The sequence below is a fragment of the Bos indicus genome, chromosome 27 (genome assembly GCF_029378745.1).
Source record: "Bos indicus isolate NIAB-ARS_2022 breed Sahiwal x Tharparkar chromosome 27, NIAB-ARS_B.indTharparkar_mat_pri_1.0, whole genome shotgun sequence".
Taxonomy (NCBI): Eukaryota; Metazoa; Chordata; class Mammalia; order Artiodactyla; family Bovidae; genus Bos; species Bos indicus.
In genome coordinates, this window is record NC_091786.1 from 35,605,266 (window position 1) to 35,629,142 (window position 23,877).

The 23,877-nt window shown below is 43.4% G+C and overlaps 1 protein-coding gene across 4 annotated transcripts in view; it reads right to left on the reverse strand.

Annotated features, from left to right (window-relative positions):
• Window positions 1-2,348: 2,348 nt before the first annotated feature.
• Window positions 2,349-23,877, reverse strand: part of ZMAT4 (zinc finger matrin-type 4) — a 376,556-nt gene continuing 355,027 nt past the window's right edge. For all 4 annotated transcript variants that reach the window (XM_070781473.1, XM_070781470.1, XM_070781471.1 and 1 more), the window contains one exon: window positions 2,349-4,246. In XM_070781473.1, the coding sequence (XP_070637574.1) occupies window positions 4,242-4,246 (5 nt within the window). In that variant the 3' untranslated portion in view covers window positions 2,349-4,241. The remainder of the gene's footprint in view (window positions 4,247-23,877) is intronic.

The window sequence follows — 23,877 nt, forward strand, 5'->3', positions numbered from 1 at the left end:
TACAGCCAAATGCACTACACTGTACATTTCTTCAACGTTGTGAAACTGAATCAGCCCTTACTGATCCTGGTGCCACTTGGGGAATGAGAGAACTTGAGCGTGGACTTCAATCTCTGTTGACGTGTCAGTTTGGCACAGAAGGATACTTCGAGTGCTCTTCACAGTGTAACATGTTCATGATAGTTGGAGGTAGGGGGACAGAGAATATATTTTTTTTTTTCTTCACTCATATAATTTGAAGAGTATAGAATGTGGTTTTTAAAGGTCAGAATGAATTGCTAACGAAGTTGAGGCATTTGAAATTAACAAATAAAACTGCTCCTCAGAATGGTGACTAAGGAACAATTAATCATGTGGGGGAAATGGCAGCTGAGTAGACCCAGCAGGAAAATTTCTTTTTAACTAGTTTCCATAGAGCCTTCAAATGGCATTACTGAGAAGCTGTTTGGTTTTAATTCCTTTCCTTTCTCTTAGGCTATATACTTTTTTAAGAAAAAACAACCAATGTGCACCATTTTTCTAGAAAAAGAGAAGCCAAGGCAGACGCTCCCCCACCCAGACTCTTGCAGACATTCAGAAGTATATGGACCGGCCATGACTCTTCCCTCTTTAACTCAGCATGGGGAGGAATCAGGGTTACATTATGTAGGTATAAACTTCACCTTATTCTAATTAATTTTTAAATATAAATCACTGGCTATTTTGGGCATTTTTTTTCATTATACAAAAAATCAATTTTATTTCATTAGCAACAAAACAAAAAAAATGAAATTTAAGAAGATGTCATATAAATCAAAATTTTTAAAAAGTGTGGTCTAGTCACCAAGTCATGTCTGACTCTTGGTGACCACATGGACTGTAGCCCACCAGGTTCCTCTGTCCATGGGGTTTCCCAGGCAAGAGTACTGGAGTGAGTGGTTTGCCATTTCCTTCTCCAAGCATTTAAACTGTTATAACACAGGGACTTCCCTGGTGGTCCAGTGGTTAAGACTCTGGGCTTCCACTACAGGGGGCACGGGTTCCATCCCCAGTCAAGGAACGAAGATCCCACACGCAGGACAGCAAGGCCAAAACAGAAAAGGAAAAAAAAAAAGCCTATTATAATGCAAAATGACTTAATATACTCTTTAAAATCAGTGTTGACCTCCCCTCCTTCGTACCTTGGAGAACACCTGCTTTAAAATCTGCTTAAGGAAGCATTTTGTGTTTGCTCCTAGGTGCTTTGCGTTTCTATATGGACTACATTTGCCAGATTTGAGTTAGATATCCTGAGTCCATGGGCTTCCCAGGTGGCGCTAGTGGTAAAGAACCTGCCTGCCAATGCAGGAGACTTAAGAGATTCAGGTTTGATCCCTGGGTGGGAAGATCTCCTGGAGAAGGGAATGGCAACCCACTCCAGTATTCTTGCCTGGAGAATCCCATGGACAGAGGAGCCTGGTGGGCTACAGTCCATGGGGTCACAAAGAGTCAGACCGGACTGAAGCGACTTAGAACACACCCTTAGTCCATATGTAGACTTAGTCCCAGCACTGTAGATTTCCCCTCTCTGAGACACCATAGACTATTTCAGCTACTTAGTGAGCATCCTTTTAAATATAAAAATATTCCTCTAATATAAGCACACAATTAGCCTTGTGTGTTGGGGCTTCCCCAGTGGCTCAGTGGTAGAATCTGCCTGCCAATGCAGGAGATGCGGGTTGATTGCTGGGTCTGGAAGATCCTTTGGAGGAGGGCATGGCAACCCACTCCAGTATTCTTGCCTGGAGAATCCCTATGGACAGAGAAGCCTGGAGGGCTGCAGTCCATGGGGTCACAAAGAGTCAGATGCAACTGAACACTGAGGCTTGTGTGTTAACTCCAAATCATTTTTCCCTCATGGGGGTCAACTCCAAATGGGCAGCAGTTGGTTGGTCTAGTTGATACTGCTACAAGTATTATGGATTGGTGCCAGTACTTTGAATACTGACGATTTGGATACTCTCACTCTTTCAAATAGATAGGGTTCTCCCTTGGTTCCCTGAATGGAGATTTTAAGGGAAATTTTTGGATTCTTCTGTCTCCTGGAATCTCCCCTGTAATCAGATGGTCCTTCCAGAGCAGTAGCTCTGCAGGGGCTCATCCTCTCCACCAGAATTTGTATGGCTATCTGAAATTCTTCCCTTACATCTCAGTCCCATCATTCCTCATGAAATTGGAAGGTAAGAAACTACCTAATTAAACAAAAAGAACCATTCCCACCCAATAAGAGACAGAAACAATAAGCCTCTAGCTTCCCTAGCTGAGACGCTCCCATTCAACACTTCCCCAAATAGAAATCACATCCATCGCAGAATATGTCACCTCCATGGTACACAGGAATGATCATTCCTTTTATTTGCATGGATAGAAATAAAGAAATTTGAAAACAAACCACAAGACCTCTGGTAGGGTGTTTACTTGGACTTGACAGATTACCAAAGAGCCATGGTATCTAGATAAGGAATTCTAAAATAATCTGATATCTATAAAGGGTTTGGCACAGCCTCTCTGAAAAGCAAAAGAGATTTACATTCATTGGTGTGTCTATATTGTTATTAACAACAATAATAAAAAAAAAACACTATAAACACAAACAGAAACAAAGATTTTTTTTTCTTTCTTTTTTACTTAGTGCTTATTTTACAGCAGACTTGACAAAGAAAGCTTTATTTTACACATTCAAAGAAAAGTCATCATGGGAAGTTTGTAGCTCTGTGGTGTGCTTTCCAAAACAGAAAAATAGATTCTTCCTATCAAAGCTTCCTTCCTTCCCACGGGACGGACCGTGGCTGGTGAGACTGGCGGGGCTGGCTCTCTCTGAAGTCACAGAAACTGACAAGCCTGCTCTCTCCTGAGTGGACCCTTCTCAATAGAACAGGGCCAAATTGCAACCACCTCCGTAAAGACACTGTGCATCCCTATGTCATTCCATTTATTGCTCGCTGAGTTGTAACCACCTTAGGTCTCTGTGGAAAAATCACAGACACCCAGAAAACCCTGACATGGGGAGACCAACCCCCTGTGGTCACAATGTACAAAGGGCAACCCCAGTCAGGGCTCTAAGAAGCATTCAGAATAGAGTGTAAATGCCCAGCTTTGCAGTGAGCCTGCAGGACTACAAATCCAGTTGCCATGCAGAAGATTTCAACCTAGAGATTTCAGCTTCAGAGACATTCCCCTTCAGAGAGGAACAGTTTTCCAGTCTGCCATACCGGCCAGTGGCATTCTCTCCAGAGTGGCTGAATCTCAGCTCAGCAAGAGGACTTGAGTGACAAAGACAGGAACGGGTGACCTCAATGTCCAAGGTGGTTATTTGTGCAGAATTCCCTCATTTCTTTCCAGATCCTCCGTGCCCTACACGAACGTCCACAATTCAGGTCAACTTCATAAGAAAACATTCTTTTATTTCCCTCTCATTCTGGGGCTGATCGTTCTTTTCGTGAATGCCTTTGGGAAAACGTTTCATCGAGGTCAACTGCTATTAAGACATTTTTGCCTAAGAGGATCATCATGCAGGCAAACTAATTCTTTTCCTAAGCTATTATTTTGGCAGCTTGCAAAAGAGGACTTGGCTTAACCTTGAGAAACTATTCTTTGAATGATCAGGAAAAAAAAAAAAAAAAGGAGGATTTCTCCTTGATTTACTGTCCTTATTCTTGATCGGATGGCAAAGCTGGCTCGTATATTTGAAGGTGAAATGAGAATTTGTGTCCATTATGTAACTTCTACTAATGGTGGTCAGGCTCTGTGCACGTTGCCACCAATTGTGTTCAACACGATGAAAAAATAAAGTTTATTTCTTGATAGACGTGGTTTGCATTTCCACCAGCAAGGAGTTAACAGAATAATTACATGGTGAAGAAATCTGAGAATAAATTGGAAACTGAGATTTTTTTCCCCACTGTCTTTAAGTTTGAATGATGCTCCTGCTGTTTGCTATAGGATTATGATGTAGAACATGTGCTAAATATATTATCAGGAAAGAATTTTTCCAAAATCCATCCACATATCATAGCTTACCACAAAATTTAAAAAAAATAGAAAGAAAGGAAGCTCATTCATTCCCCAAAACTAAGATTAGTCCTATGTTAATCTGAATCCTCATGAGAAATGTTCATTGTTCGTGAACAGATCTTCCTCTGGTGGTTGGTAAGCATTTCTCCAAGGCAGAAAATCCTGACTTTTTTTCTCATCTCTTGATTGATGTTCTTACTACTTATTCTTCAGGCTGTAAGACAGAAGGAAACACCATTTTATCTGCTTTCATAATTACATATTTCAATCTTCTCCCCACCCACCCTCTCTCTCAAGCTCTTCCCACCCCCGACACCACTTTAGCCATCAAATTAAAGTAAGGATGAATCGATAGAATGAATTGTTTAAGTTTTCAATAAGCTGTGTATATCTTAATTCAATTACCAATGTCACCTCTGTGTATACACAAGAAAAACTCTATTTCTACTTTGGCAAACCAGACACCAAATTCATTCTGAAAGTTCTTGTGAAAATGAAAATAATAAGTTGAATCTTATGTACAGTGTATTGCAAATACCCATCTGTAAGATTCAGGTTTCACTCATTGCAAAGCCCTCCTTTTGGGAGGAAAGAATAATTTTATAGCATTTAGATTTCAAAGAATTACAAGTGCTTTTCTCAGTTCATTTGGAATTTTCAGTTAAATAGGAAAACATTGCTTCTGGTCTTGCTCTCAAAAAGTATTGATTGAAAGCAAATAGATAACCAACTTTTAAACAGGTTTTTAGTCTTTGTTCTTTGTGGTAAAAAGATGCCTCCATATATTACATTCCTACCACGTGACAAAATTTCCACATTTATTATTATTATTATTATTAGCTGCATTGGTGGGGGCAGCATGTGGAACTTCCGGAGCTAGGAGTGGAACCCCACACCACCTACAGTACAAGCCCAGCGTCTTAAACCCTGGCCCATCAGGGAGTGAAGTGAACTCGCTCAGTCGTGTCTGACTCTTTGCGACCCCGTGGACTGTAGCCCACCAGGCTCCTCTGTCCATGGAATTCTCCAGGCAAGAACACTGGAGTGGGTTGCCATTTCCTTCTCCAGGGAATCTTCCCAACCCAGGGATTGAATGCAGGTCTCCCACATGGCAGGCAGATGCTTTATCCTCTGAGCCACCAGGGAACACATCAGGGAAGCCCACACTAATTTTACGTTATAATGTAATCCCCTCAACCACCTTTAACGTGAGTGTCATTTCTCCCCATTTTAAAGGTGAGAGCAGTAAGACTAAACTTGGCTAAGTTACCAGAACAGCCATCAGCTGCCAAGGCGGGGAGTCGAATCCTGGGAAAGATCAAAATCAAAGGTTTAAGTTTTGAAAGAGCTTTTGGAAAGAGCTTGTTGACAAGATGTGAAAGGGATTTTTCTTACACTGAGGAAGGTTTCTTCTGTCTGCAATCAGCCTGCCGAGTTGTATCTTTTAACAATCTCCATTTACCCTAAGGCTATATTTTAGGACCGAGGGTGACAATGTGCTGCTAAGTTCTGCTAAGTTGCTTCAGTCGTGATCGACTCTGTGCGACCCCATAGGTGGCAGCCTACCAGGCTCCCCTGTCCCTGGGATTCTCCAGGCAAGAATACGGGAGTGGGTTGCCATTTCCTTCTCCAGTGCATGAAAGTGAAAAGTGAAAGTGAAGTTGCCCAGTCGTGTCCGACTCTTAGATGCTAGACAATGTGCTAGAGTAGGTCAGAATCATTGCACAGATTTTCCTGTTCAACACTGAGATCTAAATATCTTAGCGGAAATCTGATAAATGAAAACACACACACCACAAAGGAAAATTCTTCTACTCACCTAGAAGCACACAGCATATCTTGAAATTTTATTTTCCAAAAAACAGTGTTGTCATAGAGTATTCTTAGGATCTGAATAAGAATTAAATGCTCTTGGGATAATGTAGACCAAAAGAAAATGGAGACTACTTGCATTTGGTGGGGTGGGGGTTTGAAATTTTGCCTTGGAATGACCCTGGTAACCACAGATGCTTTTTAATAGTTGTTATAAAAAGAAAGAGCCTGTTTTAGAATCTCACATTCAGTGTCTGCTACCATCCGGTCATGACCTAAGGAAATTCTACAGTTCTTGTCATCTTCCTGAATTAATGTGACATAGAGGTTGGAAGTTCTCACTAAGCAAACAAGTATAATCGCATTTTTAAAAACTGCAAAGATGAACACTTTTCAAATGAAAATGAGTTTGAAGTGCAGCATGTCCACATAATAGTAAGAAGATCAAATATATTCCTAGCTGAGCAGACTTCAATCCTGATTACATCGTTTAGAAGAAACCACAAGAGAGGTTTTGGTTTTTTGTTTTTTTTTTAAACTTATAGTAAAAGTGTTATACTAAGAACATAATCCCATAATGAGGAAAAATAGTGCACTCTTCTATTTTATGGGCAGAATAATTATTCAGATCCTTCCTAAACACACAGAAGTAATGACAAATTAAAATGCCTTCCAATTCCATACAGCTTTTATAATTATTCAGCCGTTACTGTTATTATTGCTGGAAAGCCTCCTTCGTAGTTTAGTCAGCATCCCATCTGATACAAAAGAACATGGAAAATTTTACTGCTATTAATAAATACGCAGCCATCCAATCCAAGAAGAAAATTCTTTCTCATCTGAGAGATAAGCTGCATAATTCATGTATTTTCAGAAATTTCCTTAAATAGAAAATTGAAGAAAGGCATAGGAGAAAAAAAAGAATTCAGTACATAGCTTCCATTTGTGGGCAGGGATGGTCTTTGTTTTCAGTCTTCAACGTGATTCTGTTTGAAGAGACAATTTCAGTTGCATTGTATTCATACCAATCAAACAGAACTCACTTTATTTTCGACTTGTATCATGGTAAAAATGATGACAATGTGATCTTTTCTTTCATTATCTAAAAAATACGACCCTGTAATTAAAGGTTACTGGGACTTTTCTTGGGATTTTAGAATGCAATGAGAAAAGCTTAGAACAATTTGTGATGGGTATCTCTGATTTTCAAGAGAAGTTTCCACATCAGTACACAGTGCGGTTTCCACGATCCCCAGTCCTGTTGGAGTTCCTGCCCCCAAAAGGGACGTGTACGAGCATGCTTAGTCACTCGTGCCCAACTCTTTGCAACCCTATGGACTGTAGCCCACCAGGCTCCTCTGTCTGTAGGATTCTCTGGGCCAGAATACTGGAGTAGGTTGCCATTCCTTGCTCCAAGGGATCTTCCTGACCCAGGGATCAAAATCAAGTCTCCTATACTGCAGGTGGTTTCTTTGCTGTCTGAGCCACAAGGGAAGCCCTAAAAAGAGATGGGATGGCCTTAAAAACAGGTGTTGGATTTCAAAGTCCCAGTCAGAGAAGAGTCACATGTGCAGGTCCAGTTGGTAAAAAGCTTTTCTTTCCACTAATCACCCCATTCACCCATCTGACCTGACAGGTCCAGAGAGTAAGGATGCTCTGAATGGGCTGTGAGACAGAAGTATAATGCTGTCTGATAAAGACTTAATACCTGAAAAGGAGTCTTAAATGCTGAAATTAAACTGTTCTCACCATTGAAAATGACCAGAAATGTACACAGTTTTCTTAGATATTATCAAGGTGAGAGAGAGAAGTAGAGAAAGCGTTCAGACCAAGTGCGTTTAAAGTGGTGAGTAAGGGAAAATGAAATGAATCATTACCCCCAGGCTGAATTTACAGTTTGATAAACCAATCAAAAAGCAAAACAGAACATCCTCAGTTCTGATTAAGCCCAGTTTCTGACAGCCAGGCAGCAGTTAGCAGTGACATGAACCATGAAGCTCTAAGCCATGTCTTATCTGAAATGATATGCCCAGGATCCATCAGATGAGGAGTTATGTTCCAAAATCTTCCACAGACACGTTTCCGGACAGTCGCTGACTTTGAACTTATTCAACCCACTGCCTGTGCCTAAAAGGACTTCCAAGGGCTTGCTATCTTTGTCCGAGGTGTTAAGACAGTGACAACAATAAACCAGATTGAATTATGTTTCCATAATTGAACATCAGCAATCTCTAGTCTTTCTTTCCCTACATTTTCTAACTTGAATCCACAGTAGAAATTCAAGAGTTTTTCCTGACCTGTTTCTTCCTCTCCCACACCCCATAACCAATCAACCGTAAACCTGACTGGCTTCGTTTCGCTCTCCCAAGGGTTATTTGCTCTGCATCCGCTGCCCCTGCCCTATTTCTGGGCCTTGACACTGCACCATCTTCTATCTGGTAAGTTTTGCAACCACCCTGCTGTCTCCTCGCACTGCAATCATACTAGGCCTAGGTTCCCATCACCTACCGGAAGAAAATACAATCACAAAAGTCCTCTGTGATGTGACCACCGCCTTCTCCTGCATCTCCATCTTTTTGTTGGTCACCTTCATGACCACGCGAAACCCTGACCACAGAGACCTGCTTGAGGTCTCCGAACCTGCCAGGCTCCCATGTGCTGCCACAGTGTCTTTCTTCCTCCAGGGAGCTCATCCATGTCACGTGCTCTCATCCTGCTTAGTAGAAGCATATTTTCTCATGATATCCTTTCAGAAAATAACCCTGACAAGCTGTAACAAAATAAATGGATTTGGAAACTTCTGAGCTGCCTCTCAGGAGCAGAGAATAGAACCCCAAGAAAATGTCCAAGCTACAGAAAGTGATTGGTAAACTGCTACACCCAAGGCAAGGGGTGCAGTGTGCTTTGCTTCTGTGAGGGGTGAATGGAGGGAATAAGAGGGGTGGGGGAAAAGGGCGAGGAGATAAAGAAGGTAAGGGGGAAGGGGGAAGGAGATGAGGCAGAGAGAGTAGACAAGGAAGACAGTGTTGTTCTGTGCATGATGCTATCTCCATGATCCTCAAAACTTGTCTAAATACATAAAATATTTGCAATGTGTTATTATTAGTGGAAGTCTATGTAGTCTGATTGATACAGGGGCACTCAAAGTTATAAGGGGAGAAAGATATAGAAAGACCACAAGACACTGGAAGTTAAAAGGGCTTTGCATCCTAACAGGTTGCATAAACTTTGTTGGTGTCCTGAGTCAACCCACGATGACTGAGAGTGGATAAGGTTCAGCTGGGCTATGCAAGGGGAACTTCTCCAAACCTTCTTAGAAAAGCAAATCTCATATATTTTATAATCCATTAAATATAGAAATAACTTACAAAGATTCAGGCTAATTCAGAGAAAATGCAGATAGTCTGAACATTCAAGGAACTGCGACTATTCTGAAGTAAACAGTATTTAAAATGAATGCAGCTCTTCCACTTCCTATTATACTTAGAGTAACAAAATTGAAAAGACCGATCTGTAATTAACTTACCACAACACCTAAGAAAACAAGCCTCCTCTGCTTATACAGAATTTGCATTGTTTATATGCAAATGAAGGCTCCTGATGTGTTTGAGAACGATTTATCCCCTTAAGAAGGCAAATATTCTCTTTATAATCTTGTTTACTTTATTCATTTACTTTGCAAAACATTTTTCATCAAGATTACAAGATGTTAGAGGCAGAAGAGACCCCAGGGAAGTCCAAAGTCCTCATAGTACAGATAAGAAGCTCCATGGACCCTGAAGCACCCCCATATACCCTCAGCATTCTTGAGGTCTGCTACCCTCGCACCCCCATTCCTCTGATGCTGGGGGTCCAGCTATAGCTAGGGCAGATGCTAACAGAGCAATGATCCTGCAAAGCTTTAGGTTCAGGGCATCACCAGGACCCATCCGCCTCCCAGTTTGAAGCAAGAGATTCCAGTATCATTTCCAGATACACTGTAGGCTTTGTAAATCTCTGTTTCTAAGCCCTGGCTCCTACTTTAGCTCCCTCAGGAGATCTTTGCTGACTCCCTCTTACCCCAGTCCCATCCTGATTAGCTGCCCATCCTAAGCGTGTTCCTCTATTTTTTTTTTTTTAATTAAGGTTGCAGATGGAATAAAGTAGTTAACCAGCTGATTTATTTATTTGGCTGCACTGAGTCTTAGTTGCAGCACGCGGGATCTTCGTTGCATCAAAGGGGCTCTTTCGTGGCTCCGCATGGACTCTGTAGTTGTGGTGCCCAGGCTTTAGGAGTTGCAGTGCGTGGGCTTTTGCTCTGCAGCACGTGGGATCTTAGTTCCCCAGTCAGGGATTGAACCCATGTCCTCTGTATTGAAAGGCAGATTCCTAACCACTGGACCACCAGGGAAGTCCCTCCGCTACTGTTTTCCTAACTACATCCTATGGCCAACTTTCCTACACTTTCTGCCCACCCGGCAAAGAAGCCCAGGACTCTTTCTATATTTTCAGTGCTTGGGATAAGGCCTGACACAGGCTTTATTAATGCATCAGCTTCTCCAAATAAACCCAGGAAGAAAAACTGGCGAGAGAATCAATCATCTCCCAGGGAATGGAGCCTCACTCTAAGATTCTCACATTGCTCCTTTTCTGACCCACCTTAGCCAAGTTTGCTTCCATGCTGCATTTTTAGATAAGAAACACAATTAAGAATTCAGAGCATATCTCTATTTTTATCTTCTTCTACTCCTCTTTTTACAGATGCAAGGGACTTCTGATTTAAAATTAGGAAACTTGGTTTTTAAACTCCAACACCAACTGCTACTACTTGGACATTCATGGACCGCATTTTTAATTTTGTTTAGTCTCAGTGCACGCACTGCCAAAAAAATCACTAATAGATAAGAAAAATGAGGTAACATAATGTGTCCAGTAACCACTAAAATTTAGAAATTCAAAGGTCCTTATCCTTGATCTTAGTCAGCTGAAAGAGACACTTTTGATGTAGCTGCTATATAATAAAAAATTTAGCAGATTTTTTGTCCTGGATTCTTGGGTGGAGGTCCTGAGCCCTTAGAATTTCCCAACCGATAGGAGTATCTTTGTTATTCAGGCCGGGCTCTGATAGTGTTGGAGAAGGGAACAGCTTGGGTAGCTCCAGTATTCTGGCCTGGAGAATTCCGAGGCCTGGAGAATTCCGTGGGGTCGCAAAGAGCCAGACACAACTGAGTGACTCTCACTTTCTGACAGTGTATGCTAACAAGGTGATGCCTGGTAAGTCCCAGGATAAATTCAGGGTGGGGGCTGGCCATGCCAGATAGACTAGCCAGCAGATTAGAGAGGTGGGGCTTTCAGCCAAATGCTATTACTCTGACCCCAGGGGAAGGGAGGGTGGCTGGAGACCGAGGTCAGTGATGTGGCAGATGATTCAGTCCATCACACTGAAAAAAATCGAAGCCCCGATAAAAACTTTGGACACTGAAGCTTAGTTAAGCTTCCTTGTTATCCTGTGAATACATCAGTGTGCCAGGACGGTGGGTGGTGCCCCTGATTCCACAATGAGAGGGCGCAAGAGCTCTGCGCCTGGGAGCACATAGACCTTACCCGGTGCGTCTTGTCTGGGCCTGATTTCTATGCTTTACAAAGGCCCCCAAACTCTTTGGCTCTAGGAACTGGTCTGATGGAAGACAAGTTTCCCATGGACCATGGGGGAGGGGGGTGGTTTCAGGATACTTCAAGGGCATTACATTTATTGTACACTTTATTTCTAGTATTATTACATCAGCTCCACTTCAGATGATCAGGCATTAGATCTTGGAGGCTGGGGACCCCTGCTTTATAATTAAACTGTAATTATAAATCCAGTGCTATCTTGTGGAGAAGGAAATGGAAGCCCACTCCAGTGTTCTTGCCTGGAGAATCCCAGGGATGGAGGAGTCTGGTGGGCTGCCATCTATGGGGTCGCACAGAGTCGGACACGACTGAAGCGACTTAGCAGCAGCAGTGTTATCTTGAGATCTGCAGTTCCCTCTAGTGAACTGTCTAACCTGAGGGAGAGGTAGGGGCCCTGGAAGTTGTAGACACCTGGTCAGAAGTGCAGGAAGCCTGGGGATCCCCAGTCTTGCAGTTGGGGCCTACAGGGAGGGTGGTCTGATGGAAGATTACATCCTCACCTCCTGAAGGCTTTGCAGACTCCAGGCAACCAGTGCCAGAAGCATGCTGCAGTGCTGCAGCAGCACACCTACCCGGCTCTGCTTCTGGTTTAGTGGGCAGAGCCCAGCCCTGTCTCCATGTGGGCTGGGCCCCAGGCAGGGGCAGGGGGCGGGCTGGGAGCTTCTCTGCGGTGGTGCATAAGGTCGAGGCAGCTCTGTGGTTATGAGAGAGAGAGAGCTCTGCCATCACATGCTGGACCTCACACTCCAGACTGGACACTCATGACACCCATGGCCTTTACCTCTGTTTCCTGATCCTTAAGATGGGAATGACATAATATTCATAATAGCTCGTGAGACTGCTTCAAGATTAAATGAGACGGGAATTCCCTGGTGGCTCAGTGGTTAAGATGCCATGCTTCCAATGCAGGGATATAGGTTCAATCCCTGGCTGGGGAACTAAGATTCCCATATGCTGTGTGGTATAGCCTAAAAATGAAAAAACATACCAATTTTTAAAATCTATTAATAAAAAAGACTAAATCAGTTAACACGTGGAAGTATTATGTACCTCGTGCACACGGAGCAATAAGTAAATGTCCTCTCTTATGATCGCTGAGCTCTCACTGTTGGTATTAGTATTACTTACTCTGCTACATGAGCACTGCTTTAAGCTAAGTCAATAACTGTATCTTACATAACAGACAGGAACAGAGACAGGGTGTTGAAGAGAAATATGCTTTCTACAATAGAAGCCAAGGGCGGCTCTGGTTCTGTGTGTTTCTAGAGTAGTGAAAGGTCATGGGAAACCATGGAGTATGGCATAGAGATACTGGGGTAGGGGGAATGCTAATATTTCATGGGTTCTCAACATCCTCTCCTGCAACAACAACAACAGCAAAAAGCTTAATGATCTAGACTACGCTGCCCACCATGGTACCCAGTATAAACATGTGGTATTCAAATGCAAAATAAGTAAAACTGAGTAAAACTTAAGGTTCATTTCCTCAGTGCGTCCAAGAGAGTGGGGCTATATGTGCACATACAGCCAATGCACTTTGTTGTACAGCAGACGCTAACACAACATTGCAAAGAAACTCTACCCCGATAAAATAAATTAACAAACAAAAAGCTCCCAAAAAGCAAAAATAAAAAATTGAGAAGCAAGGCCTCGTGAGGCACATTGCTGAGCGGGTAACCGGGAAGGATGGTGGGCTGGTACGTAGCCAGCTTGCAGGAGGGGAGCTGCCAGGATGAAGAAGGAGAGAAGGATGCTGATGGAGGCAATATGGGGTCACAGAGGACTCTGGAACTCAAGCCTGCCTGCTGGAAGAGCATAACAATGCAATTTTTATAAGAAGTTACTTGGCGATTCTTATATTCTTATCAAAACACCAAACCATGGCATGATGGAATGAGTGACCTCCGAAAAGACATTAAATTAAGATCTGGGCCTGGATTTAGCACTCAATATCTACACTGCAAATATAGCGTCCTTTCCCCAAGCCTCAGCTTTCTCAACGACTCAATTAAGAGATGGACAGACTGGTTCTCTAGGCCCTTTCACCTCCGTCATGCTGGAATCCTGGGCCAAGGTCACTGCAGTGCAGATAGGTGCAGCCCTTAAGTCACCCAGTTCCAAGTTCAGCAGTTTTCTGTCAGCCCCATCTTAATGACCACAAACTCCAAAATGACAAATCCACAGATACAGAGGCTTCTATACTTTTTCCTTTCCTTTTCAATTTATTTTCCCTTCACACTCAGAGTTTATTTGCTAATCAGCATCAGCTACAGAGACAGCCAAATCTTTCAGCAGATGCCCAAATTCACTTCTGAAATTGTCAGGACATTTCCAAAGGAGCCAAACTCTAGCTTAGAAATGTGCAGACAGGCTGAAGAAGAGGACCAAGAAAGCCAGCATGTGCTCATGGAGAGCCTCTGGGAACTCTGATAGCACCTCTCTAGGGCACTCAGGTCTGGACCAAAACAAAGCAAAACACACACAAGCAGAAGGCGGTGGTGCCTGCAGCGTTGGTGATAGGGAAGCTCAATGACACAGAGACAAATCAGCCAAAATTAGAGGCCATCCTAGTAAAGTTATTCACCCGGATTCCTCACTCTAAATGACTCTAGAAAGATGATCTAAATAGACATTTCTCCAAAGAAGACATCAGTTCAGTTCAGTTTAGTCGCTCAGTCGTGTCCGACTCTTTGAGACCCCATGAATCGCAGCACGCCAGGCCTCCCTGTCCATCACCAACTCCCAGAGTTCACTCAGACTCACGTCCATCGAGTCAGTGATGCCATCCAGCCATCTCATCCTCTGTCGTCCTCTTCTCCTCCTGCCCCCAATCCCTCCCAGCACCAGAGACATACAGATGACTAAAAAGCACATGAGGCAAATGCTCAACATCAATAATTATTAGAGAAATGCAAATCAAACTACAACGAAGTGTGACCTCACACTGGTCAGAATGGCTATCATCAAGCAATCTACAAACAATAAATGCTGGAAGGATGTAGGGAGAAGGGAACCCTCCTACACTGCTGATGGGAATGTAAACTGGTACAGCCACTAGGGAGAAAAGTATGGAGGTTTAATAAAAAAACTAAAAATAGACCTGTCACATGATCTAGCAGTCCCTTTTCTGGACATGTGCTGGAGTGGATACATGCACCCTAATGTCCATAGAAACACTATTTACAATAGTCAGGAATTGGAAACAATCGAAATGTCCATCAACAGGTGAGTGGACAGTGAAGATGTGGTACATGTGTACAATGGAATATTATTCAGAGAGAGAACAAAATAATGGCATTTGCGACAACATAGATGGATCTAGAAATTGTCATACTGAGTGAAGTAAGTCTAATAGAGAAAGACAAATATCATATAATATCACTAATATGTAGAATCTAAAAAAACGAGGCACAATTGAACTTATCTACAAAACAGAAATAGAGTTGCAGATGTAGGGAACAAACTTGTTGTTACCAGGTGGTGAAGGCGAAGGAGGGATAAATGGAAAGATTGGCATCGACATAGACACAGGACTATATGTCAACAAATCTGGAAAACTCAGCAGTGGCCCCAGGACTGGAAAAGGTCAGCTTTCATTCCTATCTCAAAAAAGGGCAATGTTAAAGAATGTTCAACCTACTGCACAGCTGCGCTCATTTCACATGCTAGCAAGGTTCTGCTCAAAATCCTTCAAGCTGGGCTTCAGTAGTACGTGAACTGAGAACTTCCAGATGTACCAGCTGGGTTTAGAAAAGGCAGAGAAGCAAGAGATCAGACTGTCAACATTTGTTGGATCATGGAGAAAGCAAGGGAGTTTCAGAAAAACATTTGCTTCTGCTTCATTGACTACTCAAAAGCCTTTAATGTGTGGATCACAACAAACGGTGGAAAATTCATAAAGAGCTGAGAGTACTAGACCACTTGCTGCTGCTGCTGCTGCTGCTAAATTACTTCAGTCATGTCCAACTCTGTGCGACCCCAGAGACGGCAGCCCACCAGGCTCCCCTGTCCCTGGGATTCTCCTTACCTGTCTCCTAAGAAACTGCCGTACATTGGTCAAGAAGCAATAGTTAGAACTGGACCTGGAATAACTGACTGGTTCAAAATTGGGAAAAGAGGAAGACAAGGCTGTATATTGTCACCCTGCTTTTTTAACTTCTGTGCAGAGTACATCATGCAATATGCTGGGCTGGATGATCACAAGCTGGAATCAAATTTATTGGGAGAAATATCAACAAACTCAGATATGTAGATATACTACTCTAATGGCAGAAAGTACAGAAGAACTAAAGAGCCTCTTGATGAGGGTGAAAGAAAAGAGTCAAAAACCTGGCTTGAAACTCAACCTTAAAAAAAGAAAAAACCAAGATCATGGCATCCAGTCTAATTACTTCATGGCAAATAGAAGCAGGAAAAGTATAAGCAGTGACACATGTTATTTCCTGGGACCCCCAAATCACTACAGATGATGACTGCAGCCATGATATTAAAACACACTTGTTTCTTGAAAGGAAAGCTATGAGAAACCTAGGCAGTGTATTAAAAAGCAGAGTCATAACTTTGCAAACAAAGGTGCATATAGTCAAAGCTATGCTTTTACCAGTAGTCACTCACAGATGTGAGAGTTGGCCATAAAGAAGGCTGAGCTCTGAAAAACTGATGCTTCTGAATCGTGGTGCTGGAGAAGACTCTTGAGAACCCTTTGGACTACAAGGAAATCAAACCAGTCAATCATAAAGGAAATCAACCCTGAATACTCCCTGGAAGGACTGATGCTGAAGCTGAAGCTCCAATACTTTGGCCACTTGATGGAAGGAGCTGACTTATTGGAAAAGACTCTGATGCTAGGAAAGATTGAAGGCAAAAGAAGCGGGTGGCAGAGGAAGAGATGGCTAGATAGCATCACTGACTCAATGGATATGAATTTGAGCAAATTATCAGGAGATAGTGGAGGACAGGGCCTGGCATGCTGCACTTCATGGGTTTGCAAAGAGTTGGATAGACTTAGAGACTGAACAACAACAATAATATGTAAAATACGTAACTAATAAGGAGCTGCTGTGTAGCACGGGGAACGGCACTCAGCATTCTGTAAGGGCCTATCTGGGAACAGAACATAAAAAAGAGTGGATACATGTATTAACTGATTCGCTTTGCTGTACACCTGAAACTAACACAACATTGCAAATCAACTACACTCCAATAATTGTTTTTAATCATGTAACTGATAAAAAATGACTTGACCTCCCTGAGCCCCAGAGAGGGGCCCAAACCCTAAAACTGGGGAAAAGACATCTGCTGCATGGGACATTTGTGAGGAATAAGGAGGTTAATGAAAACCCTTTTAAATGACAAAGTGAGTGGGAAAAGCTATTTAAATGTAAATCATTAGAATTATAGCTTTAGCATAATGTAACTTGACTGCTTCTTAAAGACTATGTTATACATTTTAACTGATACAGTGTTATGGGAATAACATATTAGCCAACTACACCATCATCAGTTGTTTGTTTATATGATGAATCTCTGTCACTAAGGATTTCCAGGTGCCCAAGGACTTGAATCTAGCAGACTTGAGTTATTGGAAACAAGATGTCTGTTAGACTGGGGATGCTGAGAACCTTGGCCTGAGTAGCCAGGGGCTGCAAAGGGCAAAGAAAGCAAGAGGGAAGGGGAAGGGAAGAGCAGGGAGTGTGGGGGGGGGATTTCACAATTATGCATGGGAGGGATGCTAAAATATAGTTTCTCCCTAATAAGGTGGTCTTGACCAGCACTAATGAACTTGGTGACTGAGCAGAGGAGATTCTTAAGCTATGCTGAAGGTGCCACCTGGCTTCATCTTGCTGCTTATGGGGAACCCCGAGAGTGAGAAACTGAAGGAAGAACTGTTAAATGAAAAGAAACCCAGACCAGATGACTTTGAAAATTCTCAGTGTCTCTGGACAGAAAAAGATGCTAAAATTAAGAAACGATTTCTAAGCACTGTCAGAAAAATGTGGTCAAGACACAGGGCTGAAGGAGACCCGCATAACACTGGGTTAAGACTCCAAAAAGATCAAAGAATGAGCTGTTGCTGGGTCCAGCCCAGCAGCCTTAAAAGAGACTGAAGGTGTGTCTTACAGATTGTCCTAATGATTTTTCAACAGGACCCAAAGCTAGAGAAAGACTTTTCTCAGAGAGATTTGTAGGTGTGACATTATTCTAGTACAATGAACCCCTACAGTTCAGTTCAGTCGCTCAGTCATATCTGACTCTTTGCGACCCCATGGACTGCAGCACGCCAGACTTCCCTGTCCATCACCAACTCCCAGAGCTTGCTCAAACTAATGTCCATCGAGTCAGTGATGCCATCCAACCATCTCATCCTCTGTCGTCCCCTTCTCTTCCCACCTTCAATCTTTCCCAGCATCAGGGTCTTTTCCAATGAGTCAGTTCTTCGCATCAGGTGGCCAAAGTATTGGAGCTTTAGCTTCAACATCAGTCCTTCCAATGAATATTCAGGGTTGATTTCCTTTAGGATCGACTGGTTTGATCTCCTTGTAATTCAAAGGACTCTCAAGAGTCTTCTCCAACACCATAGTTCAAAAGCATCAGTTCTTTGGTGTTCAGCTTTATGGTCCAACTCTCACATGCATACATGACTACTGGAAAAACCATAGCTTTGACTATATGGACCTTTGTCAGTAAAGTAATGTCTCTGCTTTTTAATATGCTATCTAGGTTGGTCATAGCTTTTCTTCCAAGGAGCAAGCATCTTTTAATTTCATGTCTGCAGTCACCAACTGCAGTGATTTTGGAGCCTAAGAAAATAAAGTCTGTCACTGTTTCCATTGTTTCCCCATCTATGTGCCAGTAAGTAATGGGATTGGATGCCTTGATCTTCATTTTTTGAATGTTAAGTTTTAAGCCAGCTTTTTCACTCTCCTCTTTCACTTTAATCAAGAGGCTCTTCAGTTCCTGAACCCCTATAAGATTTACAGAAGTTTCAGTATTTTTGAGAAAATGATATTAGCAGAAATACTGTCATTTTGGATTAAAAGAAGTAGACACAGTACAAAATGGGAAGGGGCCATCAGAACCCAGAAATTCTACTCATAAGAAGCGGGCCAGGAAAACTATTCAGGGGCAAGCATGCATTGTGTGTGTGTGTGTGTGTGTGTGTGTGAGTTTCTCAGTCATGTCCAACTCTTTGAGAGTCCATGGACTGTAGCCCACCAGTCTCCTCTGTCCATGGAATGCTCAAGGCGAGAGTACTGGAGTGGTTCACAATGCCCTTCTCCAAGGGATTTTCCCTAATCAGGGATCGAACTTTGCCACCTGAACTACCCAGGAAGTTAGATTTCATGAAAAAGGAGGATGACTCAGAGAACAGACCATGGAGAGCAGCTTCCAAAGGTCCCCACCTTCTGGTACCAATGCCATGTATGAAGCCCCTACCTTGAGTGTGGGCTCAATCTGGTGACTTGATTCTAGCAAATAGGATGGGCATGCATGTGTGCTCAGTCACGTTGGTTGTGTCCAAGTCTTTGCAACCCTATGGACTATAGCCTATCAGGCTCCTCTGTCCATGGGATTCTCCAGGCAAGAATACTGGAGTAGGCTGCTACGCCCTCCTCCAGGGGATCTTTCTGACCCAGGGATTGAACCTGCATCTCCTGTGTCATCCTGCATTGCAGGCAGCTTCTTTACCACTGAGCCACCAGGAAGCCCAGTATATAGGACATGTACAGCCTTACTGCAAGACTAGGCTATGAAAAGACTGTGGTTTCCGTTTCCCCTCACAAGCTCTCTCATCCTCTTGCTTTCTTATTCAGATGGTTATGAGCTGCTCATGACCAGAAATGCCTCTGGTGAGTATTTGGTGAGGAATAGAAATCTTTATCTCGACAATTCACAAGCAGTTAGATCCTGCCCACAACCACGTGAAAGCTGATGCATCACTAGTGAAGCCTTGATGGAAGTCTTAGGAGAAAACCAGAAAACCCAGGTAAACCACGCCTGGATTCTTATAAGGCAACAAGGTTAGCAGTGATTCATTAAGGAAAAACAGATAACTAGTGGCCGGTGTTATGAACAGAATTGTGCCCCCACCCGCTCCCCTTACAATTTGTATGTTGAAGTTCTAACCTCCAGTAGCTTAGAATGTGGCCTTATTTGCAAGTAGTCATTGCAGTTGTAATAAGTTAAGGTAACCCTGCAGTAGGAAGGGCCTCAATTCCAGTATGACCAGTATGCTTAGAAACAGGGGAAATTTGGACAAAGATACGGAGATAATGCCATGTGGAAACTGAAATTATGCTCCTATAATCCAAGGAACAAGCCAAAGCTAGGAGAGAGTGCTGGAACATATCTTTTCCTAGCACCCTCATAGGGTCCTTCCAACACCTTGATCTAGGACCTCTGGCCACCCGAACTTGGAGGCAATCAATCGCAGCTGTTGAAGCCGCTCATCTGTGGTACCTTGTTACAGCAGTCATAGCAAACTGTTAGTAACTGGGGGCTTCCCTGGGGGCTCAGATGGTAAAAAATCTGCCTGCAATGCAGGAGACCCCGGTTTGATCCCTGGGTTGGGAAGATCCCCTGGAGAAGGGAATGGAAACCCGTGCCAGTATTCTGGCCTGGAGAATCCCATGGACAGAGGAGCCTGGTGGGCTACAGTCCATGGGGTCGCTCACAGCTTAGCAACAGAACAGCAAAATTAATACAGTCAGTAAGTGGGAGGAAAAATGTTACAGAATATCAAGTCAGAAGAGAACAACAAAGGGATGATTTGCTCTGGTTCCAGTAATCCTCGGAAACACTGACATGCCCTCACTAAATCTCAGCCAAACAAACAAAAAAGATCTATGTGTCCCCATTCAAATGCCATCCCTCCGGGGCACTTCTGATCACAGCAAGGAGTCACAGGACCCAGGCAGAGTCACCCAGGTGGGCATGGTCTTTGCACCATGACATTCACACTCCCAGAAAAGGTAAGCAGGGTAGAGTAGCTGGAAATCCCCAAGACACAGTAAAAAGAAAGATTCGGGTAAGGAGATCCCATGCATCTCACCCCTTGCACAGATTCATTACTAAAAGAATAAAAATAAATAAGGAGAAAATGTGACTCCCTTTTGTGTAAATTAATTTACAGCACTGGCTGACCCATTTAAAGAGCCACAGGGTGAATCGCTTTAACAAGAGACAACCGTCTTCTAACAGACCTCTTACATAAGCTCGGCCTCTGTGGCGAGGCACACGCCTTCTCAGCCCAGAATGTGAGCCAGCGGGCATCCAGGCGGCCAGATCCATCCGTTGTCAAATCCTACACATATTCGCTTTCAATTAATAGACAAAAAGAAATTGATTATGGCAAATTCAGGGCTGGAAAACAGACTCTCTGATTAAAATTCATGCTGACTGCTCTCATCCAGGGCTGGCAAGTCCTGGTGGGGAAGAAAAGCCTTTTCTGTTGACTTTGTTAATACTTGAGAAGAAAGAGTGAAGAAATGAATCACATTCTAATGGTCTCCAGGGGCGAGCACCAGTTCCTGGGGCAGCATAATCACATGCTTCCAGCCCATGACCTTTAATCCTTGGTGCCTGGCAGGTAAGGAAGCAGGGAGAGGAGCCCAGCGCGGCTCTCCAAGGCTCCCTGTGAGCTGCAAAGGTCAGGAAGCACTCTGCTCGAACAGATATGACAGAAATGTAGGCCACGTGTAGTCCATCAAGCTGCACCTAAATACAGCTCGATGATACTTCCAGCACGTCCTCTGAACAGATTCCAACACATCCCACCACCAAGGGTGGGTCTGAGCAGACCAGTGTTTTTAAAGCATCACACACACACTCACACACAGCAGACTAACAGAGAACAAATATGGAAATGCAATCATGATAAAGGGGTGACCTTTTTCAAGGTGCATCATTTGAAGTATTTTGATTAATTCCTCTTTCCGAATGGCAAAGCAGCTTTTGTGAATAAACAGCAAACTCTAGTTAGATATCTGTGCCTGCAGTCAAAGTGGAACCCTTGGCTGGCTCGCACGTGGCACGGGTTTTCCCAGGGTCTGGGTACGGCCATCCAGCCTGGGTGTCGGGAAGGTTTCCAGCAGTCTCCCAAGGCACCTGTGTTGAACTCCTGGAAGCACACAGACCACTGCAGGCTGGCTGCTGAGCACCCTTCTCTCCTTTCATTGATTCTCTCAATCAGATCCCTGACCACCATGCAGTCTAGATAGCAGGACCCCCCGTGCAGAAACCACTCCCTGAATATAGGAAATTATGGAGCTGGCTATTCAGAGAGAAAGGAAACCACCCAGCACTGAAAAGGTCATTGATCACGGGCCAGCCACTGATCTGGATTTGACTCTCAGCCTTGCCATTTTCCTAAATAGGTGACTTGGGGAAACTGTCCCCGCTTTCTCAGCCCTGTCCTATGAATATCCATTAATTACTATTAATAATTAATATTTAGTAGCTAATGAGTATGAATATGGATGGGAATTTTAATAGTCACCCTTTTAGAGCCAGGCATTGCTGCAATGTGCTTGAGGACACAGCAGGAAATCAAAGTGGCAAAAATCTTTGCCTTTTATTTTGGTAAGGAAAGGCTGGCAGTGGATGAAAATAAGTGAAGTATATGGTATAACGGAGGCAATAGAGACCATGAAGAAGAAGAAAGCAAAGCAGGAATTGGAGTCGGGAATGTTAAGGGTGGCCAGGGGATTGGCCGTTCCAACGTGTGGGCAAACTGCCATGCTTGTTGAGAAGAGCAGCAGGGATGGGCAAGGGCAGCAGGCCTGAGACAGAGCTCTGTGGGGGTGTCTGGGGAGCAAGGAGGAGGTGAGCGGGTCTGGAGCTGAGGGAAGTGGGTGAGAAGCAAGGGAGGGGACAAGAGAGCTGGAGGCAGGACAGTGAGGTGGCTGCAGGGCCTCACGACTTTCATGGTGAGAAAGATGGAAACCCATCCTTGTGCTCTGGACCTAGGAGTGACCTTGTCCTTGAGGATTTAGTGAATTTAAAGAAGACGAAGACAGGAGGAGGAGAGGGACTGTATGAATTTACATTCCCACCAACAGTGCAAGAGGGTTCCTTTGCTCCACACCCTCTCCAGCATTTACTGTTTGTAGATTTTTGGGTGATGGCCATTCTGACCGATGTGAGGTGATACCTCATTTTAGTTTTGATTTGCATTCCTCTAGTAATTAGTGATGGCACCCTACTCCAGTACTCTAGCCTGGAAAAATCCCATAGATGGAGGAGCCTGGTGGGCTACAGTCCATGGGGTCACTAAGAGTCAGACACGACTGAGCAACTTCACTTTCACTTTTCACGTTCATGCATTGGAGAAGGAAATGGCAACCCACTCCAGTGTTCTTGCCTGGAGAATCCCAGGGACGGGGGAGCCTGGTGGGCTGCCATCTATGGGGTCGCACATGGTTGGACATGACTGAGTGACTTAGCAGCAGCAGCAGCAATTAGTGATGACGCACGTCTTTTCATGTGCCTCTTGGCCGTCTGTGTGTCTTCTTTGGGGAAATGATGCAGCCACTGTGGAAAGCACTATGGAGCTATGACCCAGCAATCCCACTCCTGGGCATATAGCCAGAGAAAGTGATAGTTTCAAAAGCTATATGCACCGTAATATTCATTGCAGCACTGTTTACAATAGCCAGGACACGGAAACAAGCTCAAAGTCCACCAACAGGGATGAATAAAGAAGCTGTGGTACATATATATGTGTGTGTGTATATATATATATATATAGTGGGAATATTACTCAGACATAAAAAGAAAACTGTGCCATTTGCAGAGACATGGATGGACATAGAAACTGCCATACTGAGTGAAATAAGTCAGAAAAAAAAGTGCATATTAACACATATATATATAATCTAGAAAAATGGTACAGAGGAACCTATTTGCAAAGCAGAAATAGAGACACAGATATAGAGAACAAATGGATGGACACCAAGGAAGGAAGGAGGGGTGGGACAAACTGGGAGATTGGGATTGACATAAATACACTGCTATGTATAAAATCGCTGCAGATGGTGACTGCGGCCATGAAATTAAAAGTTGCTTGTTCCTTGGAATAAAAGCTGGGACAAATCTAGACAGCATATTAAAAAGCAGAGATATTACTTTACTGACAAAGGTCCATATAGTCAAAGCTATGGTTTTTCTAGTAGTCACGTATGAATATGAGAGTTGAACCATAAAAAAAGCTGAGCGCTGAAGAATTGATGCTTTTGAACTGTGGTGTTGGACAAGACTCTTGAGGGTCCCTTGGACTGCAAGATCAAACCAGTCCATCCTAAAGGAAATCAGTCCTGAATATTCGTTGGAAGGACTGATGCTGAGGATGAAACTCCAATACTTTGGCCACCTGATACAAAG